Raw genomic sequence first — 23,898 nt, forward strand, 5'->3', positions numbered from 1 at the left:
GTAGTAATACTGTCCAGACGTAGCTATTCGCGAATCTCAACCGCGTATGAAGATTGAGATGCTTGTTTGTAAGCGTCGCCTTCATTTTTACAAATGCTGTTCTAGCCATCTCGATGCGGATTCTTTTTGTTATTAATCCATAAGAATAGTCGCAATATGATTTTTCTAAGTAGAATTTCCGCCACTTTCTAATATAACGGCTCATATGTTGAAAAACAACAGTTTGATGAGTTTCTTGTTGATTAGTCCGTGTATGAACCATCTTTTGAATCTACGTACATGTACAAATCACTTTTTACTACACCATGGCTATTTTCTAACGAAACTTAAATTGACGGTATCCACTGCGATTTTCACCTACCTGATAAAATAAGTGTTCTGTTTAAGAATAATAAAATGTTTCCTGGCACTTTTCTCCATCAATACGTGAAAACAAAAGCTTTTATTCGAATCGCATTTACGGGAGAGTGCGGGGGGTTAGATAAATAAACGTTTGTTAACCATTCATGGCGTGTTCTTCTGGGATGGGCACGGCGATGAGCAAGCCTGAGTTCAGCTCCAGATCGATAGTCGCCTTCAACATCCTGGCCGCCTCTTGAGGAGAGCTGGTCCGGCACGGGGACTGGAAACCGGAACTACGCGTATAAAATGCCGGAAACTCGCTGGTGGGACCGTACGTGGCCACGCACACGCCTTGGGTCTCCTAAAAAAAGAATCGTGCATATTTAATACGACGGAACAAAGGTACAGTATCGTTGCTACGAAGTACTATTCTAGGAAGAAAGGGAGGAAGGGAAACTATGAACTTTATGAGGACCGTTTTGAGCAAACGACAGGGACAGGTTTTCTTTGCATGCGCAGTTGAAATACAGAATTTATAAACTCGGTGGTTCGGATTGAAGTGTCGAAGTTTAGAATCCCAATCCCAAAAGTCAAGTCATCCTAATACAATGTCAGAAGCTCGGAGTCCAAAAGCTTGTCCCTAATCTGAAAATTGCTAAATTAGCAACTCCAAAAACATTCATTCGTACATTAATTTAAAAAAGCTTTGATTCTACAAAGTTATTATTTCCAATTACATTGCATTTGATAGATTCTCGGTCACAATACTAATCAATTCCAAACAAAACTTGCATTAAAAAGCTTCTTCCAAAATATCTTCCAAAGCCCTTTGAGCTCCCAATTACAAAAATCCCAATAATTTCAAAAGCTCACAATTTCAAAAGCTCTCAATTTTAAAAGCTCCCAGCTTCAAAAACTCCCCATTACTAAAGCTACTAATAACAAAAGGTTCTAATTAGAAAAACTCTCAACTACAAACCTCCCAATTTCAAAAGCTTCCAATTACAAAAGCTTACAATTGCAAAAGCTCCCAGTTACAAAAGCTTCTAATTCCAAAAGTTGCCAATTTCAAAAGCTCTGAATTTCAAAATCTCTAATTTATAAATACAGGGGCTCTCAATAATTGCAAAAACTTGACATTTCTAAATTTCTATATCGCAAAAGTTCCCCAAAGCTTTGCATTTCAAAATTTCAAATTACCAACTCAATAATGCAAATTAGTCTTAGCACCATCAATTGTAAAATTCTAATATTTTTAAATAACAAAAAATATCTCATGAAATTCAGAAATATTTTAACGCCAAACAGTCACAATCAATCCTGGAGGATTAGAGCTTCAATTATTCCCAAATTTACATAATAATCCAAATAAATTGGAGTGCGTTGCTAAATGTATACAAACTCACACAGCCATTAGCTTCAGACGTGTACATACATACATATAAACTTTCATTTCAAAAATTACAGACAAATTAAATCGTACATAAAAGTTATAGCTAAAAATAAAACTAAGATAAGTTAAACCAAGCCCACACACACACACACTATCAACAAAAAAAATAGTGACACCGATATAAATTCCAGATTTGTAGCAAACAACAAAGTTATAAATTATGCGACATAGCCCACGACTCCTCGTCCTAAATATTTTGATAGATTGGCACGCCGTTTGATAAATAAAATTCGAATTTCCCGGAAGTGGCCGTATAGCACAGCGTGGACCGGTACAGAGAGAGGCTGCGGTTCGGCGTGTCCGAAGTGGCTTAATGAGTTTTCCGTGTTAGAAACGAGCGAGGGATGACGGGGATGAGAGTGGGGGTGGGGGGGTGGTGGGTGGAATCGATAGTGGGAATTTCGATTTTACCAAGAACTCCAGGGTTCTGCCGATGTCCAAAATTGACTTGACCCCACTAGACACGACACAAATTGGAGTTCTGCCAAGCTCAACCAGATCCGCTGACACGTCCATCGTCTCCTGGCCGCCCCTATGGACACCCCCTGTTGACAAAATTAAGTAAACACTAATAAAACAATGTATGTTTCAAATTGATGTATTCAATAGAAAATAATAGTCATGAAAATCATTCGACTGCGGCACATGTATCGAGTCGAGTACAATATTTTTGGCTCTTACGAGTCTTCGGCTGCAAAATTATAAAATAAATATCGAGAAACAAATTTCTCGACTTCGTTGTTGACAATAAAAAAATATTTGATTAAACGTGAATCATTTTATTCCAATAAATGATTGAAAAAACACTAGCATATTCTAATATGCAAAGCGGAAGTTTTCAATACAACCTCAAGGCGACTCGATAGGCGTTTTTATCACTTATCATGATTTGACTTATGCTAATTCCAGTTTATTTTCGCACAAAAAATGGATCACTATTGTTAAATTCTTTGATAAACCATGCTTTTTTTGAACACTAATAATTTGTTTCAAATACATTTGTCGATTTTTTCTTGATTCGTTATTAGCCAGCAGCATAGCTCGGACGTTAAGCTTCTGCTTACCGCCAAGAAGGTGCCGGGTTCAATCCCTGAATGAAAATGAATTTTTCAGAGTATGCTGTTGGTCAGACCTGGATTTGTGACTTCAGGTTGATCGTTTCCTATCAGAGTTTGCCAATTTTCTCTGATTTCATTGTTGAAACGGTTCCCGGGAAAAAAAATTGGCTAAAAATCCTTCCTACCTACTATGTCACCACTATTTGAAATTTGATTGATGTACAATAAAATTTATGTACAATTCATAGATGTTAATTTGCGAGTTTTTTCAGTGTCTCGCAATTCAACGACTTGTAATAAAAATGCTACATTTGTATTTGTAATTGGCCAGGAAGGCACATTGGGATTTACCTGTAAGGCCTTCCTGGTATATACATATGTAAAAATAAAAATAAAATAAAATATTCTTACATTATGTTGGCAGTGTTTTAACTGTGACGTACATATATCGAATCTAAACGATTATTATACTACGGATTGCGTTACTTACACACACACACACACACACAGACAGACAGACAGACAGACAGATTGAGGCGATTTTATAATAAACTAGTAGTTTTCCCCGGCTTCGCTCGGTATTTGTAATATAAGCCGCTAAAACATGGTTAATCTAATAGTAATGGCTAATCGAATAATCATTTGTTTTTTATTAAATTTATTTGAATCGAAAAAAAATTTAACGACAGCCAATCAGAAATGAATTACACACACACACAACTGGAACTGAAAAAATAATCCTGATGAAAAAGGAGTCCGGATGCGGAACTGAAACAGGAACTGTAGAAGGGATCGAGATCCGGAAATTAATAAAGAATCGGCATCCGGAACTGAAACAGGAATCGGAATCCGGAACTGAAAAATGAATCAGGATCCGGAACTGATCGAATATAGAAACAAAATTGATATCGATATCTTCGTCATCGAAATTTTTTTTTTCGATAACGCCATAGATTCTACGAACCAAAACTTACAAAGTCTCTTTTGAAATTATATATTTTTAGTATCTGAAACGTAATGTAGGTAGGCAGGTAGATAGTCAAGCTACGACAGAGTCATGTCTGCAAATGAATAGTAAATTCTTTCCAATGATTATATGTATGTATGTATGTATGTATGTATGTAGGATTGGGTGCTTCTATAAAAGGAAGAAAATTCAATATTTGAAATCGTGTACCTGAAAATTAGGTGTCAAAGTGATATTTTTCTTTTGAAAATTATGATTATTATAATAAATCTCATATATATGTATTACAAATATCACACACTTTGACAAGCTGTATAATCAATCACGCGAGACGCAATATCGACACGTTCGCTACTCGTTTCAACGGAAAGCGCTTGGTAGTCAAATTTAGTACAGTAACGTAAAACACACCCTGAAGTAGCAGAAAATAATATAATCAGAAAAATCCGCCTAAATTGAGGGAGAGCTTTATATATGTACATATATGTAGATACATAATTTATTATGACTCTCCCCCAGTATTTGAAAAGAGTGCGCAAAATCAACAGTCAATATTCAGTCGTAGTGTACACATTAGCACACAGCAGCATGGCTCGGTAGTAGCGTTGATACGAGAGGTCACCGGGTTCGATCCTGTGAGCTGACCGCGATTGAAAATAATTTATTCTGAGTATAATCTTTAATGCTGTTGGTCAGACTTGGATATTTGTGACTCCAAGTCGATCGTTTCCTATCAGAGTTTGCCAATTTATCCGATTTCATTGTTGAAGCGATTCCTCCATCAAATTGGCAAAAACCATCCTACCCACTATGTCACCACTATTTGAATATGATTTCAAAAATTTATATATGGTATTTGTATTATGCTTATAAGTTTAGTCACATTAACGCGTTACAGTATTCTGTAATGTCACTGAGGCTAATATGTAAATAAATAAATAGATTAATCACTTAATATAATATATATAAAAACGGATGTGATGTATGTATGTACATGGGTATGTGGCGTGACGCTCAATCGGATAAGAAGGGGGGTGTGGAGCGTCTGACATTTGCTCCTGATATTGTGAGTTGGAACGGGTGGGATCAGCGTCAAATGTGCGGCAGCGTTCACACATACACACATTCATTCATCATTTCAACGCGGGCGAATATACTATATTTTTATATAACATATAACTATATTTTAATTCGTGTATCGATTACTTTCCGAAGCCACCATTTGAAATCAACGGACAAAACACTAGTTATGTATAATAACTAGACTGCGGATAGAGACAGTGCTTTTTCCAGGAATCGGGGCGGTTTGACTCTAATTACAAAGCTAGAGTACAAAAAAAAGGTTGGGCGAACCTTTTACAACAATTGAACAATATGATTTACAACAATTGAGCAATAAACGGCGCGCTGTGGATCCGGCCACTAATAATAACCATATCATTTACATATCTACCATACAATTTACGTAAATCGTAACGCTCAAAGACACGAGGCAAAAGTTGATTTCACACGGAGGCATATTCAAGAGCGGACGCGTTTAGCAGCTGCTTACCCTTGGGGTAAGATCGGATCCTATGTGTACATATGTATAATGATCCTTAGAGCCTATATTGATCCTATAACGATCCGCGCAATCGACACGCAGTCCTCGACCCAAACAAACAACCGCGCAAAGCTGAAATTTAATAAAGCGTAGCTTAAAACGGTCGTTTGGAGCGCGCTCCGTAATGATATTTCCTCTTTTTTTCTTTCACAGTCGCTTATCCCAGAGCATCTCTCTCTCGCCCCAGAGAAAAAATTCTCCACAATGAGGAGGGAAAAAAATGAAAAAATAAAATAAAAAAACGAAGCAATCAAAGTGTTACAGTTCTTATTCATATCGCGAGGAGCGTTTCCACGTAGACGCGAGAGAGAGAGTGTATGAATGGGTGCCCGTTAGGCGCGGAATAACTCACCGCTACTATGTACTGTCATTACCATGTATTTTACATATGAAAGGAGCGGGGAATCCCCGACATTCCCTTTCCCTCATTCCCGAAAACCGAGGGAATAATCCTCGCAAATAATCGAAAAGACGTGAAATCGAAAATAATCGAAAAGAGTGTGCCTCTGCATCTCCGCGTCTCTCACTCTCTCTCTATTTCTCTCTCCATCTCCAGTGCGAAATTCCTCTGAAAAATTGAAGCTTTACTTTGACAAATGACGGTGTATCTTCGAGGTCCTTTTTGGAAACCAAGTTTGACGTGATTTCGCGTCGTGATCCAATCCTGCTGAGCTGGATGTGTCGAGCTATCTATCTGCCATTAGAGTATTGATGATAGTGTACATATGTATGTACATACATACATTCCAGTGGCGTGCCGTCGATGGATGCTGTGCATCCATTAATATTTACGTCAAAAATATTTTCGAAATTAATTTCTTAGTTTTATTTCTTTCATTTATTTTTGATTACGTGATTATTATATACTAGTGAATAGCCCGATGAAATATCATCGCATGGGTATAAAATTATTATATACCCGTATAAAACTAAAAAAAAATCTGGAACCGGAACCGTTATTTTCGTAGACTCTCATAGATAGTTTTCAATTCTTTATTTGTAATAATTTTCAATTCTTAAAGTTAACGTTAACAAAATGTAATATTTTCCGATTATACACAAACGGTCATTGACCTCGTAACGTTGAATATTATTATTACACATAACAAATTACGTGCATATACATATGATGTGTATTTACAACACGAGGATATGGCGTGCGGCGCGGGCTCGTGAGGACATTGCGTTTGGATCGGAGGGTCCGAGGTTCGATTCCCGGCACCCGCGGTGAATGAAATCAATTTTTTTCTCGAATATCGTCAAAATATAAATAATTTAAATTATAATTATAATTTAATTGAAAATAAATACATAAAAAATGGTTTAAAACCTCGCTAAATGGAATTATTAAAATTACGTATTTTTATATGGCGAGAAGGAATATTTCAATTAATGTTTAAAAAAAAAGGCGAAATGAAAAATTGGATTTGGCGTGATGTCCGAGACCATTAGCTCAATTTAGACCTATATTCAGGCTATTGGGGTGATCGGTTCGAGTCGCGACAAAGTCGTCTCGTCGAAAAATGAATTTATCGATTTTTATCGATTCATTCATTATGTTCGGCGAGAGTTAGGACACACACACACACACACAGATTACCGTATTTATATATATGATACGATCTTTTGTCTGATCCAAAATTGACATAAACGAGCATCCTCGTTAAAGGCCGTGGCCGTCTGCGCGACCGGTGCTTGTTTCCCATCAAGCTTGTATTGCCATGGATGCTGAAGTTCTCTACAAATATTTTGCGCATGCGCACAAGTAAGATGTCACTCTTGCGTATGCGCATGAGTGAGACGACTCTACAGTCGACTCGCTCACGCGACACTTGCTCTGGAAGCAAAATCTCCTTGATTCGTTGATTGATATTTCGTACGTTACATCCTAAGTTATTTACTTTTATTATTTTTTTTTACTAAATTATTATTTAATATGGCCCTAAATATAGATTGCCAAAGTAATAATGCAAGTGGATTTATCGCTGTTGTTAATAATAATTGCAATTGTTTAATTAAAAATGTACTAAAAAGGACATTTGCTTCTCTACCATATAATGAAAAATAGATTATTGTTAAGAGCTCAAAACCACACCAATATTGAATATTCATTCAAAAACGAAAATTTTAATAAATATAAATATAGAATAAAAATAAATAGAAATATAAATAATAAAATGTAATGGAAGAATAAAATAAGATTTAAAAAAATAAACGTTAAAACGTTAAAAAAAACTGATCGTTTTTTGGACAGCATCCTTTGGTTTAAAAGTCACCGCACGCCACTGATTTATACATACACATATACCTATGTATGTATATATAGAGACATGTTTTGCTGCAAATATTATTCTATACATATATGTACATATGTATAATATTTCATCAGCATTTGAAGGTTTCCAATTCGCAATCGGACCTAGGTCGTTCCAATAAATTTCCATTCTACAATATGCATATGTGTAACTCAGTGGTTCTCATATTAAATTTTAATTATAATTGGCATCAGCAACTCTACGTTTCTCATATTTCTTTTTTATTACAAAGTTTTTATTAGTTTCATTTCGTCAATCGGTTTGACAATATTTCCTACATTCTTCCGATCGCTTTGAAACTTTGCCATTTTGCAAGGTTTGGCTACCAACAGAGATTTCAATTGCTTCCGCTAATTCAATAGTGAAATATAATCGTAATAAACACGTTTAATAATCCAACAATTTTGGAGACGGTGACAGCTCATTCACTGTCAATAGCCAGTAGCCTTGTTTGTTTTGGATTTTGAAATGCTTTTTATTATTACTAAATTATGTTCACAATACATCTACTGATCATTTTCTTTTATTATAATGTTAATGTTCAGCAAAATAAAAAAAATAGCTCAAAAACCTATTCACAATTATTATAAATGCACATAAAACATTTAATACGTAATATTAATTAAAGATTCTCTAAAGTCGACGATCGAAAGCAGATTGTGTTTATGTAATCAGTGTTTATACCTGAAGGGTATTCAGGGGGGGTTTTCAGCAATCTCGAATTTGGTTGAATTCTATAAAATGCTACAAATTTACAAAATTGACCATAGATGTATCTGTCAGTGTTAATTGATATGTATTTTATTTGTATAATACTAATAATACTTGTTTCAAACGTACCATGTTTCTGGCCAGGAATACGCATTGGGGTTACCTGATAGGCCTTCCTGGTATAAATTAAAAATAAAATGAAACGTGATAGAGGTGCTGAAATGTGACGTATAACTTTTTAATTTATAGTTGATCTTATGTACTGAAATCAAATACAACCTTAAACGAGGGAAATCTATCTCCAGCTATAATGGGCTTCAAATGGATCCAATTTAACAATAAAACATGGAACATATATAACGTACATACATATGTAGATGAATATGTATGCATGTACATATGTACATGCACATGTGTATGTATATTATAAAATTCATAATTTGAAACGGGCAAAATCAGCGTCGACGTTAAATTAAACGTCGACTGCAGGAACGACCAGAAACAAAAGGGGTACCACTGAACCCCCACCACCCCCTTTTCACCTGAGATATATTTAGAGAGCCACAGAAGCGACTTACTTCCCAGTTTTCGCTGAATTATCCGCGAGGCGAAACTTGCGTTGGTCATTAAAAACTTTCACGGACGGAGAAGGAAGTCTTCCTTGGAAATCGAATTACTACCGGGAAAGTAAAACTCTTTTTTTTTCAAAAAAAAAAATTACAACAAAACAAAGTTAAATATTTGCTTTAATAAGATACAATATATAATAAGCAACTAATAGTTTGTATAAAGAAAAAAGACAAAGCTGCAGGAATTTTATCATATAGCTAACTATTATATGTTTCAACAATTAAGAGGGCTGGATACCTGAAACCTTAATTTTGTTGCCATTCCTTTCTTCGATATATATATTAAGTGAATGTATATATCGAGTGAATGCGACAATATATAATATATCAATATACATATATGTATATATATATACATATATTTAGTGAATGCGACAGTTGCGCCTCGACCAGATAATACCTATTTGAAATCGACAAAATCGAGGTTTCGTATTCTCCAGTTTTCTCCTCCGAAACTGGACCAATTTAAAAAAAAAAATCATCATCGGTATGAGAAAGAAATTTTCTATGTTTGTGTTTTCGTATTTTTTTTTAATCAACCGTTAAATTAGCACACTGGACTCTTTTCGTGGGTGTAAAAACGAGGCGATTTTATAAATGTTTGGTGGCTCCTAAGCTCCTATAAAAAATAACTCATCTAAAAAATAAAAAGATAGAAACATGCCTATGGTGGATATCCATAGGATATTAAAAAATAATTTCTCTAATGCCATAATTGAAGAAGGTAGAAGTGTAATACGTTTGTATGGACAAGGCGCTGGTGTCCAGCCCTCTTGAATCAGATATATCGGCAAACTCTGAGTCACAAATATCCAAGTCTGACCAGCAGCAGTAAAGATTAGACTGAGAATAAATAATTTTCAATCGCGGTCAGCTCACGGAATCGAATCCGACAACCTATCGGTGCTTAGTATCAACGCAACAACCGAGCCATGCTGCTGGCTAATTGAATTAAATTAACTACCCACCAGAATCAACGGTTCGGTGATTACTGGTCACAAATTACTCGTCACAAAGTCACTAAAATCTCTATAACGGAACATCTGGCAGCCGAAAAGTTCATCATACTAACGATAACTATCATAGTAACGAGAACTTGAGTGCCAAATATTGTGTATTCGCGATTTTCATGGCAAAAATTGTCTTTGTGACCACCCCAATGTGACGAATAGTCCAATTACCAGAATCAACATAGAAGTCGGTCACTCGTATTTTTTTCACATACAAATACAGCTGCGTACAAAATTAGATACAGAATCTAAAATCATACATGCCGGTTTCCCTTCACGGGATACTACATTGCTTAGAAAGCCATAAAAACGACAAAAAAAAACACGTATAATTTAATATTATGTCCGCAGATCTCGATTCGTAAATACGGTATTCGATTTTTGTACGTTATATATTATACAACAAATAAATGTAACATTACATCGAGTAATAGATTCAATTTGGTTATTATATACCATATAACTGTTTCCTGTTTATGTTTACGGACGATTTATCTGCAATGTATGCGTATTATTAATGTAGGAATCACGCAAATAAATCTCTCTCGGGTATACGCTTATATACATATGTATGTATGTATGTATATTTATATGGGTTTTGTTTTAAAGGAAAAAAATTCAAAGCCCAATCTTTTTTACATCTACTCAAAAAAAAATCACTGAAAAGTGTAACAAGATAAAAAATAAAGGAAAAATAATTAATGAATGAAAGTAACCCAGAACTACACATGCAAGTTCACTACAGGGCCGGCTCAAAGGTACGGCAGACTATGCACATGCCTAGGGCACCATAGACAAGGGGCGCTACAAGGCCCCCCCATTTTTTTTTTTTGATTATTAAATTGAAAAAATTCTAAAAACAATTTGGCTTTCTTTGAACTTATAGAACATTCTATATTCAACTTAATTTTTCTACTCTAAGTAATAATACTGATTGTGAAACATAATTTACGAGGAACGCAGGAAGTTAACTGTTAAATATCAACGACTCACGAATAAAACTTGTAAAACAGCAAACTATCATCGGTACAAATGATAATTTGGAACTGTATTTTATATACAACTAGCTGAACCCGGCATGCGTTGCAATGCCACAATAACTCATGCAATTCCCGTTCCCGTTCCTATTTGTCGGAAAAACGCAGGCAGCGAACACATTTGAAATTATTGCGTTGCAATGACACTCATTCCCCTTTTTCCCGTTTCTTCTTCGAAATCTTCCCGGACATGAACTGAAAGTTTCATCGTAATCGGTTCAGTGGTTTAGGAGCATATTCGAGACACACAGATAGACATTCATTTTTATATATAAATATGTATATAAATACAACTGAAACATATGTATGTACATATATATCAGGGATGGATTTGCTTAACGAAATTAAATATCTTAATCAATCATATTCGAAACAAGAAATGTCACTCTATAAAATTATTCAATTCATTGTTGAATATAAATTAATGTCTTTATTTCCGAATTTATTCATAGTTACCCGTATTTTATTCATTTTTACTAGCCTCTTACTACAATTTCGATTTTTTCGTCTGACGAAATTTGGGTTCTTATTAGGGATCCCAATCGAATATTCGAATATTCGAGTATTCGAATTATTCGTCTAATTTTTCAGCCATTCGTTATTCGAATATTTCATCAACTATTCGAATATTACTCGTGTATATATTTTTTTATAAACTAAATACACAAAATCAACATGAAAAGAGTGATGAAGAAGAAGCCGACGATTATGAAGAAAATGAAATACATATGTATATGTATAATGGGGATAATTGTGATAAAAATGAAGATAATGAAGAAGATTTTTATTAATTACATAAATACGGAAATGTTTGAAAAAAATCACTTTTAGATCGATAATAATCTCTACGAAATTTTAGAAAACATCAGAAAAATAATACGAATATTTAAGAAGTCACCGGCGAAATATACATTTTTACAAGAAATCATAATGAAAAAAGAAAATAAAAAATTGAAATTATTATTGGCTATAAAAACTAGTTGGAATTCAATGGCAACTATGATAAGACGATTCATTAAAATTTATGCTTGGTTTATATGGAATTACCTTTTTTTTAATTTTCGAATATATTCGAATATTCGAATAGCTCTTGATTTACTATTCGATATTCAAATAGTTGAAGTCGACGAATATTTGGGATCCCTAGTTCTTATCCGATCAGTTAGTAAACCAGTGGTTGACGAACACCAATTACCTAATCTATACGTTACAATATTATATAGGTATATGTCGAGGTCCAGGTCGCGATTTGTATGGAACGTGCTGCTAAACATACAAAAGTGAACCCAATAAACAATAATTAAATATTTTAATGCAAAAATACATACCTATACCACCAGTGACAAAAACACGAATGCCAGCTCTATCTGCTATGATCATAGTTCCAGCCACAGTGGTGCCACCATCTAATTTAGCAGCCAAAACCTGTGGAAAATCCCTTCTGGATACCTTGATAGGACCACCAGGTTTCGAAGCCTTCTCGGCCAAGGCTCTCAAATCTTCTTCACTTACACCCACGTGTATTTTTCCAGCTAGTATCGCTATCGTAGCAGGCACTGCTCCCTGAAACATAAAAAATCCAAATATTCCACATCAAAAATCAAAGACTTTAGATTAAGTTTCAAACCACTCCACTTACGTGGTCTCTGACGACACGCTCCACTTGCATAGCAGTTTCCAAGTTTCTAGGAAACGGCATACCATGAGTGATGATGGTCGATTCCAGAGCCACGACTGGTTTGGCTTCGGCTAAACTTTGCAACACTTCTTCGGAAACTTTCACGCAATCCTTCCGATGGAAGGGTGTCTTCAGATCAGAACGACGAAACGCAGTGGTGGAAAATCTTCGAAGAAAATTCATCTTGTCGATCTGAAAATTTGTACGTTGCGTCAAAATGACAAATGGAAGACTTGAAATGTCCTACATTCACGTTCTTAAGGATGGGTCCCTCAATTTGCTATGTAAATTCCTTGAGATCTTACACTGTTTACTGTCTCGTTACAAGACACCCAGTTAATTGACAAACTACATACATATACTTGAATTATAGTTGCAATATACCGAGACGCAGTAGAAATAATGCTAATAAAATAAGTCCTTTCAATGAAATTTTAAAGATTTTCAAATAAAAACTATTCTAATTAATCACAAGACTAATACTATAATTTAACAAAGAAATATTAAGGACATTTCATAGCAAAATTTAAAAATACTTCCTACTATTGTTACGTACGCCGCGGATTAAGCGAATAGAATCCCAGAGACTATGTGACCGTTCAAGGGTTATCTGTTATCGGATTAACTAGGTGCTTGCACTTACTTCCAGGATTATATCTGGACTCTAAGTGCATTTAGGCTAAACAATGACCGTTATTAGTCCTTTCTCAGAATCGGTACGGGGAGACCCAATGTCGTGGGAATACATATCCGAATACGTGACTATACAATAGGTAAACAGATTAGACGTCCTGAGAGATCTACCCTTTATAAGACGGTACGTAGGCGATATCATTCTGGACTGAGCACTGCCAGTGCGTGTATCTCCTTAATCACCAATAAATGCGGTGAAACGACTTTGGCCTTGGATCCTCCACCCACCCCTACGCAACACTATTATAACATTCAAAATTTTTTACAGATTTTAACAGTATTTTATTTTATTTTACATAGATATATAACAAGAAGGCTTGACAGGAAGACCTCAATGTGCCTTCCTGGACAATTCATTACAAACAAAGCAGCTTTTTCTTATTACATAAATCACTGCATTTCGAGAAGCTGAAGAACACGAAATAACAAATAATTTATTAATTAAAGAATTTATCCATTGAGACATCTATGGATTTAGATTTGTACATAATTTTTACAAATTGTACATACAATAAATACAGAAGATTTGTGATAACAGGAAAGATGATTTTGAGGAGCCCTTTCAACAATGATGAGATAAAATTGGAAAACTCTGATAAATAACGATCAATTTGTAGTCACAAATATCCCCAGATCTAACCAGCGTATATATAGCGGATCGAACCCATTGATCAGTCAGAAAGTGCTTATTAGTGCTAAAGTGCTTATACAGGTTTACAACAAAATAGGAATCGGAATAGAAGTTTTTCGACTGCCAAGATGATTGGAATTAAATATAATTGAGCTTTATCCATAGTTATGACCGGTTTGAGTATATTATTAGTTTCTGCCTGAGCAGATGTATATATGTACATTGTCAGCAACATAGCATAGCTAAGCACAATCATAGGTTCAATCCCTAGCCCGGTGTTGCTGGCCAAACCTTGGAAATATGAAACTCCAGGTCGATCGTTTCCTATCACAGTTTGTAATTTTATCTGATTTCATTGTTGAAACGGTTCTGTTCCAATGAAATCGGCAACCTATGCAAATTTGAGTTTCTAGCATCGCGTCCGATTCGATAAATGTGATTCGTCCATTAAATTGTACAACTTATCGAGACGATTTATTTTAGATTTCGTTCAATCGTAGACATGATTCGAGCATAATATTAGCATTAGGTATAATATTATGTAACAAGAACTAAAAATATTGTTAAAGACTAGCAGTTTATTGACTCTGAGGAAATTTACAATACTATTTTGCACATATCATTAACCAGCAACGTGGTCTAGTGTGGTGAGTATTTAATTATTTCGTGCTTGATGTCACGGGTTCGATTCCCACTAAAAGTCTCGTTATTGGCCAGAACTTCGACAGAAGAGGTCGATCGTTTCTTATCAGAATTTGTCAATTTTTCTGATTTTCATTGAAACGGTTCCTGTAAAATAATTTTTTCCTTCCCAATTTTCTCTTGCAAACCTTGATTCATTGTTATATCTCACTTTTCGCCAGATTTCTCACCATATATGTATGTATGTCTCTGAGTTGTTTATCGAATATAAAAATTCGTATTGTTACAGGAAAATGTTATTAATCGTATTTATACGATGTTTGCAATATCCAACCATAGATGTCAGTTATTGTTTCGATTTACATGTGTATTTATGTAATAATTATGTATTCAGATATCTCGTTAATCATGAGTTTTCAATGTCTTGTAATACATTAGCCATAGTGACGACCTGGAGCCAATCTGTAATATCACTATGGCGAAATTGTAAAAAATAAATAAATAATATCAGATGGGAATTACGAAAAAAAGAAATATTACATTGAATGATTTAGTTTAAAAATTTTGAACGTACATATCTACATTTTGAGATACCATCTGCTAAGCCTCGATAAAAAGTATGCTTTGAAGATTTCACCATATGATAAAAATATATGTTCATAAAAATCTTGATGGGCAGCGAAATTGAATTAATATATATATATATATATATATATATATATATATATATATATATATATATATATATATATATTGATTTTCAGCAATAAATGCGCCCACTGTGCCTTGAAGCGAAATAAATCCAAAAATAAACCACAAGGAAATAGCGTAGATGAAAGTACCCCTATCTAGTAGAACTATCACTAACATAGCACCCTGTATATCAAATTCAGATGGTAAGTGTATGTATGTATGTGGGCCCTCAGTATAAAAAACGCATTACGTTCCCGTTCTCATATTTTCGTCCAACTTGTGACGTTCTCGACATATTTTTCCACGTCGTCGTACATTTTCCACGCAGTGTATAAAATGTATAGGTGCGTCTTCAAAATATGCCCCCCGTAGGAAACTTAATGCGAATTAATTTATTTCGAAGTTTAAGTTAGTCGTTAAGAATTGGGCCCATTGAGTTTGAAAATCGTAATGAAATTTGTATTATGTACATAATATCTATGTATATTTCAGGTTTCCAGCTAAAACCACTTGGTACATAAGCGCCCCGTGATTACCGCGCGGCAACAAAGTCGCGCACCGACAAACCGCCCCAGCAAATAGCGCTCGGCGACAAATAACGCCACGCTATAATATATGTATATAAAATTTAAATTTAAATTTTTAATTCGAAGTTTTCAATTTAATTAATATAACTGAAGCATAATCCATTAGTGACTTCTCGCTTTGACCGTTCAACGCTTTCAACGACAGAAATAGAAAAAGTTCAACCGTACTTATGTTATTGTAGAAATATAATACATACATACATACACATATAATATGAATAATATTATAATTTTTTCAATTTTAATTTAACAAAAAAAAATCACGTAAAATTTATGGAATCAATGGTTCTAGGACACTTACCCCCTGGACACATACCCCCGGTCAAAAATCTCCTAGACATTAACCCTCGTGCAAAAAACCCTGGCTAAAAGTATTTTAAATTGATATTTATTCTATTTACAACAATAATTTAAATTAATTAATTATTGTACATATGTAAATTGAAATTCAATATGCTCTACCACACTCAATTTATTATTATTTATTATTTTACTTTATTATTAATTTTTAATTCTTTATTACTATTTTTAACAATTTTTATCGGATACAGGGTATGTGTCTTGGGGGTACGTGTCCAGGGGGTACATGTCCGGAATCAATGTATATATATGTACGTTAAGGGCGATTATTCCTTCAGACAGATTTTATTTTGAACATTCCTTTGAAACGCAAAGTCGATATTGATATTTTAATATTATCATTAATTATGCGCTTTTTACAGGGCGGTTTTGTCAGCGCGCGGTAATGTCGGGGTGGTTATGTCGGGGCGCTTTTGTCTGTCACGCCAAATCTTAACGCCATATTTCAAAACAAAAAAAATATCGGGTGAACGTAGCCGAAGTGAAACTTCTGAATTGCAGGTGAAAGCACAAATGCAATGTTATGCAAGCAAGGGGTCGTGTTTTGTCCAAAGTGTATTAGACAATAAGTAAAATCTTTCATTTTTTTTCTTATTTAGGTATACACACATTTTAGACAAATATTAAATGAACCTTATGAGAAGTAAAACTTATTTGGGGGAAAAGCAATTACTATTCTTCTTCTTCTTGTTAATGCCTTGTCCGCATCCGGACGTTGGCGACCACCTCGTCGATTATTTGAAGATATCCGCATCGGTCTTCAGCGGCTCGGAACAGCTCTTCGGCGCTCATATCGGTCCACATGCGCATGTTTCGAAGCCAAGATAACTTTTTCCTGCCAATCCATTTTTTTCCTTATATTTTCCCCATGGTTATTAAACGGAGAAATTCGTATTTTGGACCCCGTATCATGTGTCCGAGGTACTCCATCTTTCTCCGCTTGATGACAGAAACAAGTTCCCTGCCTCTCCCCATCATGCCGAGGACAGCTTCGTTTGATATCTTTTTGGTCCACGGAATCTTCAGCATACGCCTATAGAACCACATCTCAAAAGCTTCAATGCGGCTGATCATCTTGGTTTTCAGAGTCCAAGTCTCACATCCGTGTAGTAATACTGTCCAGACGTAGCTCTTCGCGAATCTCAACCGCGTATGAAGATTGAGATGCTTGTTTGTAAGCGCCGCCTTCATTTTTACAAATGCTGTTCTAACCATCTCGATGCGGATTCTTTTTGTTATTAATCCATAAGAATAGTCATAATAAATATGTTAATAATCCATAAGCCAGGTACCCAGGTATTTGAATCTTTTTACTCTTTCTATCACCTCTCCATCCAAGGTTAGATTCCCGGTGTCTGTTTGCATTCTATCTACTATCATAAATTTTGTCTTCTTTAGATTTATGCGCAGACCTCTTCGATTGCTTTCTTGATGTACACGGTCTAGAGATCTTTGCAGGTCTGCTAAATTTTCAGCGACTAGTGCCGTGTCATCAGCATATCTTATATTGGTGATCGTCTCGCCGCCCACCTTGATGCCCTCCGCCTCTTGGAGAGCATCGTGGAAGATGGATTCGGTGTATGTAGGTGTTAAAAAGAGTAGGTGATAGGATGCATCATTGCCTGACGCCCCGTTCTATAGGAATCTCATCAGTGAATTGATCATCGACACGTACTACTGCAGTCTGATTCCAATAAATATTTCGTAGCAATCTGACATCTCTGTCATCCAGGCCAATATTTTTTAATGTTTCCATCAGGCGAGCGTGTTGGTCACGGTCAAAGGCCTTTTCAAAGTCTTTAAAGCAAATGTACACAGGTTTACGGACTTCTCTGCATCTTTGGAATAGTGTTTTCATACAGAAAAGGGCCTCTCGGGTACCCAAGCCTTGTCTGAATCCAAACTGCTCTCCAATTACTATTGCATACATTTAAATTCTCAATTCAAATGCGGAGTAAAAGTTACTGCTACATATATGTATGTATGTATATATATATTTTAAAAATAAACCACAAAGTATTGGAGTGTCTATCGAGATACAATGACATCTACATATGTATGATAAAGTTGAAGCTCTCCTTAAAATATATATATATACATACATAAATATGTGTAGTTGTCGGGAACTCGACACTTTCGACAACCCTAAGGGCCGTGCCTTTTACGCAAAATTTCCCGAAACGAAAGGGAATAAATATATCTGAGAAAAAAGGACGCCTTTCCCGAAAAACTTGACCCCCAAGACACGATGAAAGCTTTCGACTTTGTAGCCGCGAGGGTGGAAAGTCTCAAAAGTGAGCCTCTCTCTGGAAATAATAAAAAGCAAAAGCATAAAAAGAGGCAAATATCAAGTGCTACGTTTTATATGTACGTTATATGGGACTAGTCTAGTATATAAAATACATGATTTTAAGCGGTTTTTCTTAACACAATATCGTCCGCATTATAATGCTGATTATATTTTTCATTGGAAGCGGAACAAGCACTTCAATGCCGGAGCAAAGCAAGCCAAAGCCGCGCAAAGGAGTAGAGGTGCAACGTTTCGTAACACATTCAATTTGCTCTGCTAATTTAATCTACTGTACGTAAAGAAGCTTTCACATTGAAAAAAAATAATTGCATAAAATGCATCCGGTAAAATTCTAAAAATTCAAATTCCGACAAATATGCATACTTGCCGGAAAAGCGCTGAAAATCACAATAACACTTACGCAAGCAGAAATCGAAATACATTTTGCAAACGGGACGAAACCGACCGAAAAACGTAAAAATAAATCGCTGACCTTCCACCGCATACTACGTATTTGGGTTTTGTCCGCAATTGAAAAGCATCGGTAAATTATTATCGTCCCGATGTGGCAACATTACCGGAGAGAGGGAGGGGGTCGGTCTGATAATGGCTACGAACCCTCAGGATATCCGCGGGACATCGGCCACATTTGCACGACGAGCACGTAGTCCAGATAAAATATTCCATTGTCCGGTGACGAATAAAGAGAATAAAAAAAGTACCGGAGAAAAAAATATAAAAAAAATCGAGGACGAGCGAAATTGAACAGCGACGATTCAATCGTGCGAACCTAAATTATTAACGCGTCCTATATCCACACAATGCGTAGTGTTGTTGATTATACGTTTCGACCCCAAAAAATGGTTAAAATAAACACTGTTAAGCTATCAGAGGTACGCAGCCTTCGGTCAAATATTAGGAATATGGAAAAATAATTTTAAAAATTACCTGCAGCGCATTTTCATTGTTATTGGAAACATATTATGTACGAAAGACGGGTGCAATCACAAAACCGCGCGGGACAAAATCACTTGGACGAAACCGCACAAAATTGCGCAAACCAAAATAGAGCGGCGACAAAATCGCGCAATGCATAAATAAACAAGTAATATAAAATTAACCACCAGCATAGCTCGGTCGTTAAGCTTCTGGCTGGCACCGAGAGGCGCCGGGTTCGATCCCGTGAGCTGACCTCGATTGAAAATAAATTATTCTGACCATCTAATATATAATTTGGAAAGAGACTTTGTATATATATATATATGTATGTACATATGTATGTATCCTTGGTTGTTCGGTGTTCATTCGTAGATCCGTGACGTCATCGAACAAATGATTGAATTTTTTAAAGGGCAAAGGCTCAGGAGGGTGCCGAGGGCGAAGCCCTAGAAGGCAAAGGCTCAGGGGGTGGCGCCGAGGGTAAAGCCCTAGACGGCAAATGGCTCAGGGGGCGCTGAGGGCAAAGCCCTAGAAGGCAAAAAATAAATAAAAAAAAACAAAAAATATATTTATTTTTTTTAATAAAATCTTAACTATTATATTAGTCATGTCTAAACGGTTTATATTACAAATACCGAGCGAAACCGGGTAATACAGCTAGTAATCTATAATACTGTTGGTCAGATTTGGATATTCGTGACTCCAAGTCAATCGTTTCAGAAAACCATCCTACCCACTATGTCACCACTATTTGGATATGATGTATTTAAAAATTTATTTACATGTTTAAATCCATATACATATATGTACATATGTATGTCGTGTTAATTCCGAGTTTTTCAGTATATCTAAATTCAGCGATTTATGCAATAAAAAATGCTGCAATGTACATATAGGAAGGCGTATTGGGATTTTACCTTTTTTCTGGCCTTCCTGGTATATGTATATGTATGTATTTATGTATGTAATTTTTTTTTTTTAAAAACGCATAGAATAGTAATGAATTGAAGAAATAAATCTAAAGTATATAATCATGGTACGAATATTATATATGTAAGTGTACACGGTTTAAAAGACTTTATGATCGTAGATGCAAATTTGGATTTTCAACCGCACGATATCAGTAGAGTTTCGCCATTAGATGGTTTTAAATCGCAAAATTTCACCATAATGACCCGCCGAAGCGCAACAATAAAAATGATATATAAGCTATTGAATTGTTTGCAAGGGAAAATAAACTTTCAGCGTTTCATTCTTCAGTGAAAAAGTAATAAAATATATTTGAAAACTTAGCGTGAAACCTTGCTTGACGTAAGTATCATATATCACCCTCCAAATTCTCCAAACTCGTTTAAAACCCATCTACGGTCTAAGTTATACCAGATTTGATGATTTTGAATTGAATTCGAATGGCCGACAAACAGCCATATCGTGGATTCAAATTCCTTTGATCAAACCCAGAAGTGTGCATATGTAAATTATTGAGTTCTTGGGAAAGTTTAAGTTGAACGACAGTTCGTTTCAGCGCGTCGAGTGATAAATATAGTTAAAAGCGCCAATGAGTCTTATTGACCACCTGTACCACGTGTCTTCTCAAAAACTAGCACAGTATAGCTCACTGGCTAAGCGATTGTTTACTAGTAGAAAGGTCGTGTGTTCAAATTCAGACCGTTATCGAAAATTTTATTCGATTTTCTCTATGATTACGAGTATGTCGACAGCTGCTGGTATCGATCGATCGTCTCTTGTTATAGTTTGCCAATTAATCTGACTTAATTGTTATAAAATCCCCTCTCTTTTTTGGAAATCCAGCAAATGTTTACTTTTTAATTGGCGGTTTTGTCTCCCGGGTTTTTGACACCTCGCGGTTATGTCGGGGCGATTACGCCGGGGCACTTTTGTACCGAGCGCTTTTGACTGGACACCGAATCGTACACCATGCACGTCTTTGTGGCTTTATTGTTAATCCATAAGATCTTATTATTTCGATAAATTTCTCGTATACTTCTTTTTTTCATGTTGATTTTTTTCTTCTCTTTTATTTTATTATTATCTTGAATATTTTATTTATATATTTTTAATAATGTATGTAAATAATAAATAGAATAATATTTCTTCAAACATGGGAATCATTGTCAATGTCTATGCAAGGAAAATATATTATCGAACACACTCCAGGTGTTGATTTTGGCCTAGCATAGATCAGGCGTGCTAACGTATTTTTTACTAGTGCAAAACTATTGTAACGTACGCCACCGGTTAAGTGAGCGTGAGACGGCGCGTTCCTGAGACCCTGCGACCGTTTCACATAATTGGTTTTGAGGATTATCTCCAGGCTTAAGTGCAAGTCGGCTAACAATGGAGACCCCCAAATTGACTTAGCGGTCGGGAAATGGTTCTCGCTAGAGTTCTCAGGAAAGCGTGGGATGCCGTGCCGAGACCGTGGGACTGCATATCTGGTACGTGACTATAACAATAGGTAAACAAACGCGTCACCAAAGATGCAGTGAGCGACCTGTCCTTTATAAGCAAGTACTTAGGCCATATGAAGGCATTCTGGATGGAGCACGGGGCAGTGCGTGGATCTCCTTAATCACCCAATACATGTTGTGAAGCGACTTTGGCCTTTTATTTGGATCCTCCACTCACACGTACGCATCACTATCTAAAAAAACCGTGTTTGCACCCTTAGGGTGACTGACATGACACTATGGCAAGTATGAAAAATAAAAAAAAATGTCATTGCATACATATGTAGTCTAGTTTTAATCAACAGAGTCAACTGACATCACACTGATTGTTCGTACAGACGAGTCACTATGACAAAGCGCACTTTTCAGCGAGTGCACGAATTCGTGCACGGATGCGTGCAAATCGCTTTGAGTAAATACAAACGCGATTTTATAAGGAAACCCCATGAAAGCACTGACGTCACAGCAACGCTGAAATTTCACCCAATCACTCAATACACAATAAACGTTTTAAATTATATGTAATATGCATACACGGCGAGTGTATATTTTATCGGCGGATACATCCGTTCGCAGGCCGGCGAGCGAATCAGATAAACCTCGAATAAAATAGCGTAAACAACAAACGGGGAAATATATATTTATTCAGGTGATTTATATTACTGGAATGTGTATATTACACGTGCGCGTATGTGTTTGGTATACATGCGTATGTGGAACCGCATTAAAATTTTAAATAGCTGATCGGTATCCGCGAAAGGGAAAACCGACCCTATCGCGAGCCCCGTATAAAAGTCCGATCGCTATCTATTTCGTTTTATTAAAGCCTTCGCGGGAAAAGAAACCTTATAAAGCTTTGGCTTTATCATACCGACTGGATTTTGCCTAAATCCAATAAATTAAATCATTTTATTACGTGATCCCTTTTTTGTCCTTGCTCCGTTCAATATGTTTATTTCAATTGGTACACGCTGCATGCACGAAGGTTCTGCTTTTTTCACACGACTCACTTTGCATATGATTTGATAGTACGTCTACGTGTATTGCGCAAGTATTTAAGGCGCATATGTGTCAAACCATAACGTTGTAAGTGCCACATACGCTCAAATGCGTTTTATTCCTGATTTTCAGTGTAAGTGCCGGCTTTTATTTTCACCTTTAATATAATTTTGAAATGCCGCCTCCTAAGGGTAGAACCTAGTAGCAAATCATAACGTTGTAAGTATTAGTTGCATTGTCAGTATAGTACAGATGGGTATATGTAAATATTATATATATAAAAACGGACTGTCGCTAAATATATTTGTATATTTGTATATTTGTATATTTGTATATTTGTATATTTGTATATTTGTATATTTGTATGTGACGGACGATCAACCATCAACCAGTATGGGGAACAAAATTTTTTTTTTTCATATTTTTCATTTTTTTCATATTTTTCATTTTTTTCATTTTTTCAGTTTTTTCATTTTTTTCATTTTTTCAGTTTTTTCATTTTTTTCAGTTTTTCAGTTTTTTCATTTTTTTCATTTTTTTCATTTTTTTTTTTTTTTTTCAGTTTTTTCATTTTTTCAGTTTTTTCATTTTTTTTATTTTTTCAGTTTTTTCATTTTTTTCATTTTTTTCATTTTTTCAGTTTTTTCAATTTTTTCATTTTTTCAGTTTTTTCATTTTTTTCATTTTTTCAGTTTTTTCATTTTTTTCATTTTTTCAGTTTTTTCATTTTTTTCATTTTTTCAGTTTTTTCATTTTTTTCATTTTTGCATCGGGGCGCTGGGGGCGAAGC

General features: G+C 35.4%; 1 protein-coding gene across 1 annotated transcript in view; it reads right to left on the reverse strand.

Moving 5' to 3' along the window:
• The window catches only part of LOC143916882 (uncharacterized), a 357,016-nt gene that overhangs the window by 299,193 nt on the left and 33,925 nt on the right, over nucleotides 1-23,898 (reverse strand). Inside the window, exons 2-5 of the mRNA XM_077438143.1 lie at nucleotides 12,765-12,995; nucleotides 12,454-12,688; nucleotides 2,207-2,340; nucleotides 502-703 (exon numbers count right to left, since the gene is read on the reverse strand). Of these exons, the coding sequence (XP_077294269.1) occupies nucleotides 502-703; nucleotides 2,207-2,340; nucleotides 12,454-12,688; nucleotides 12,765-12,986 (793 nt within the window). The 5' untranslated portion in view covers nucleotides 12,987-12,995. The remainder of the gene's footprint in view (nucleotides 1-501; nucleotides 704-2,206; nucleotides 2,341-12,453; nucleotides 12,689-12,764; nucleotides 12,996-23,898) is intronic.

This window comes from Arctopsyche grandis, chromosome 9 (assembly GCF_051622035.1).
Source record: "Arctopsyche grandis isolate Sample6627 chromosome 9, ASM5162203v2, whole genome shotgun sequence".
Classification (NCBI taxonomy): domain Eukaryota; kingdom Metazoa; phylum Arthropoda; class Insecta; order Trichoptera; family Hydropsychidae; genus Arctopsyche; species Arctopsyche grandis.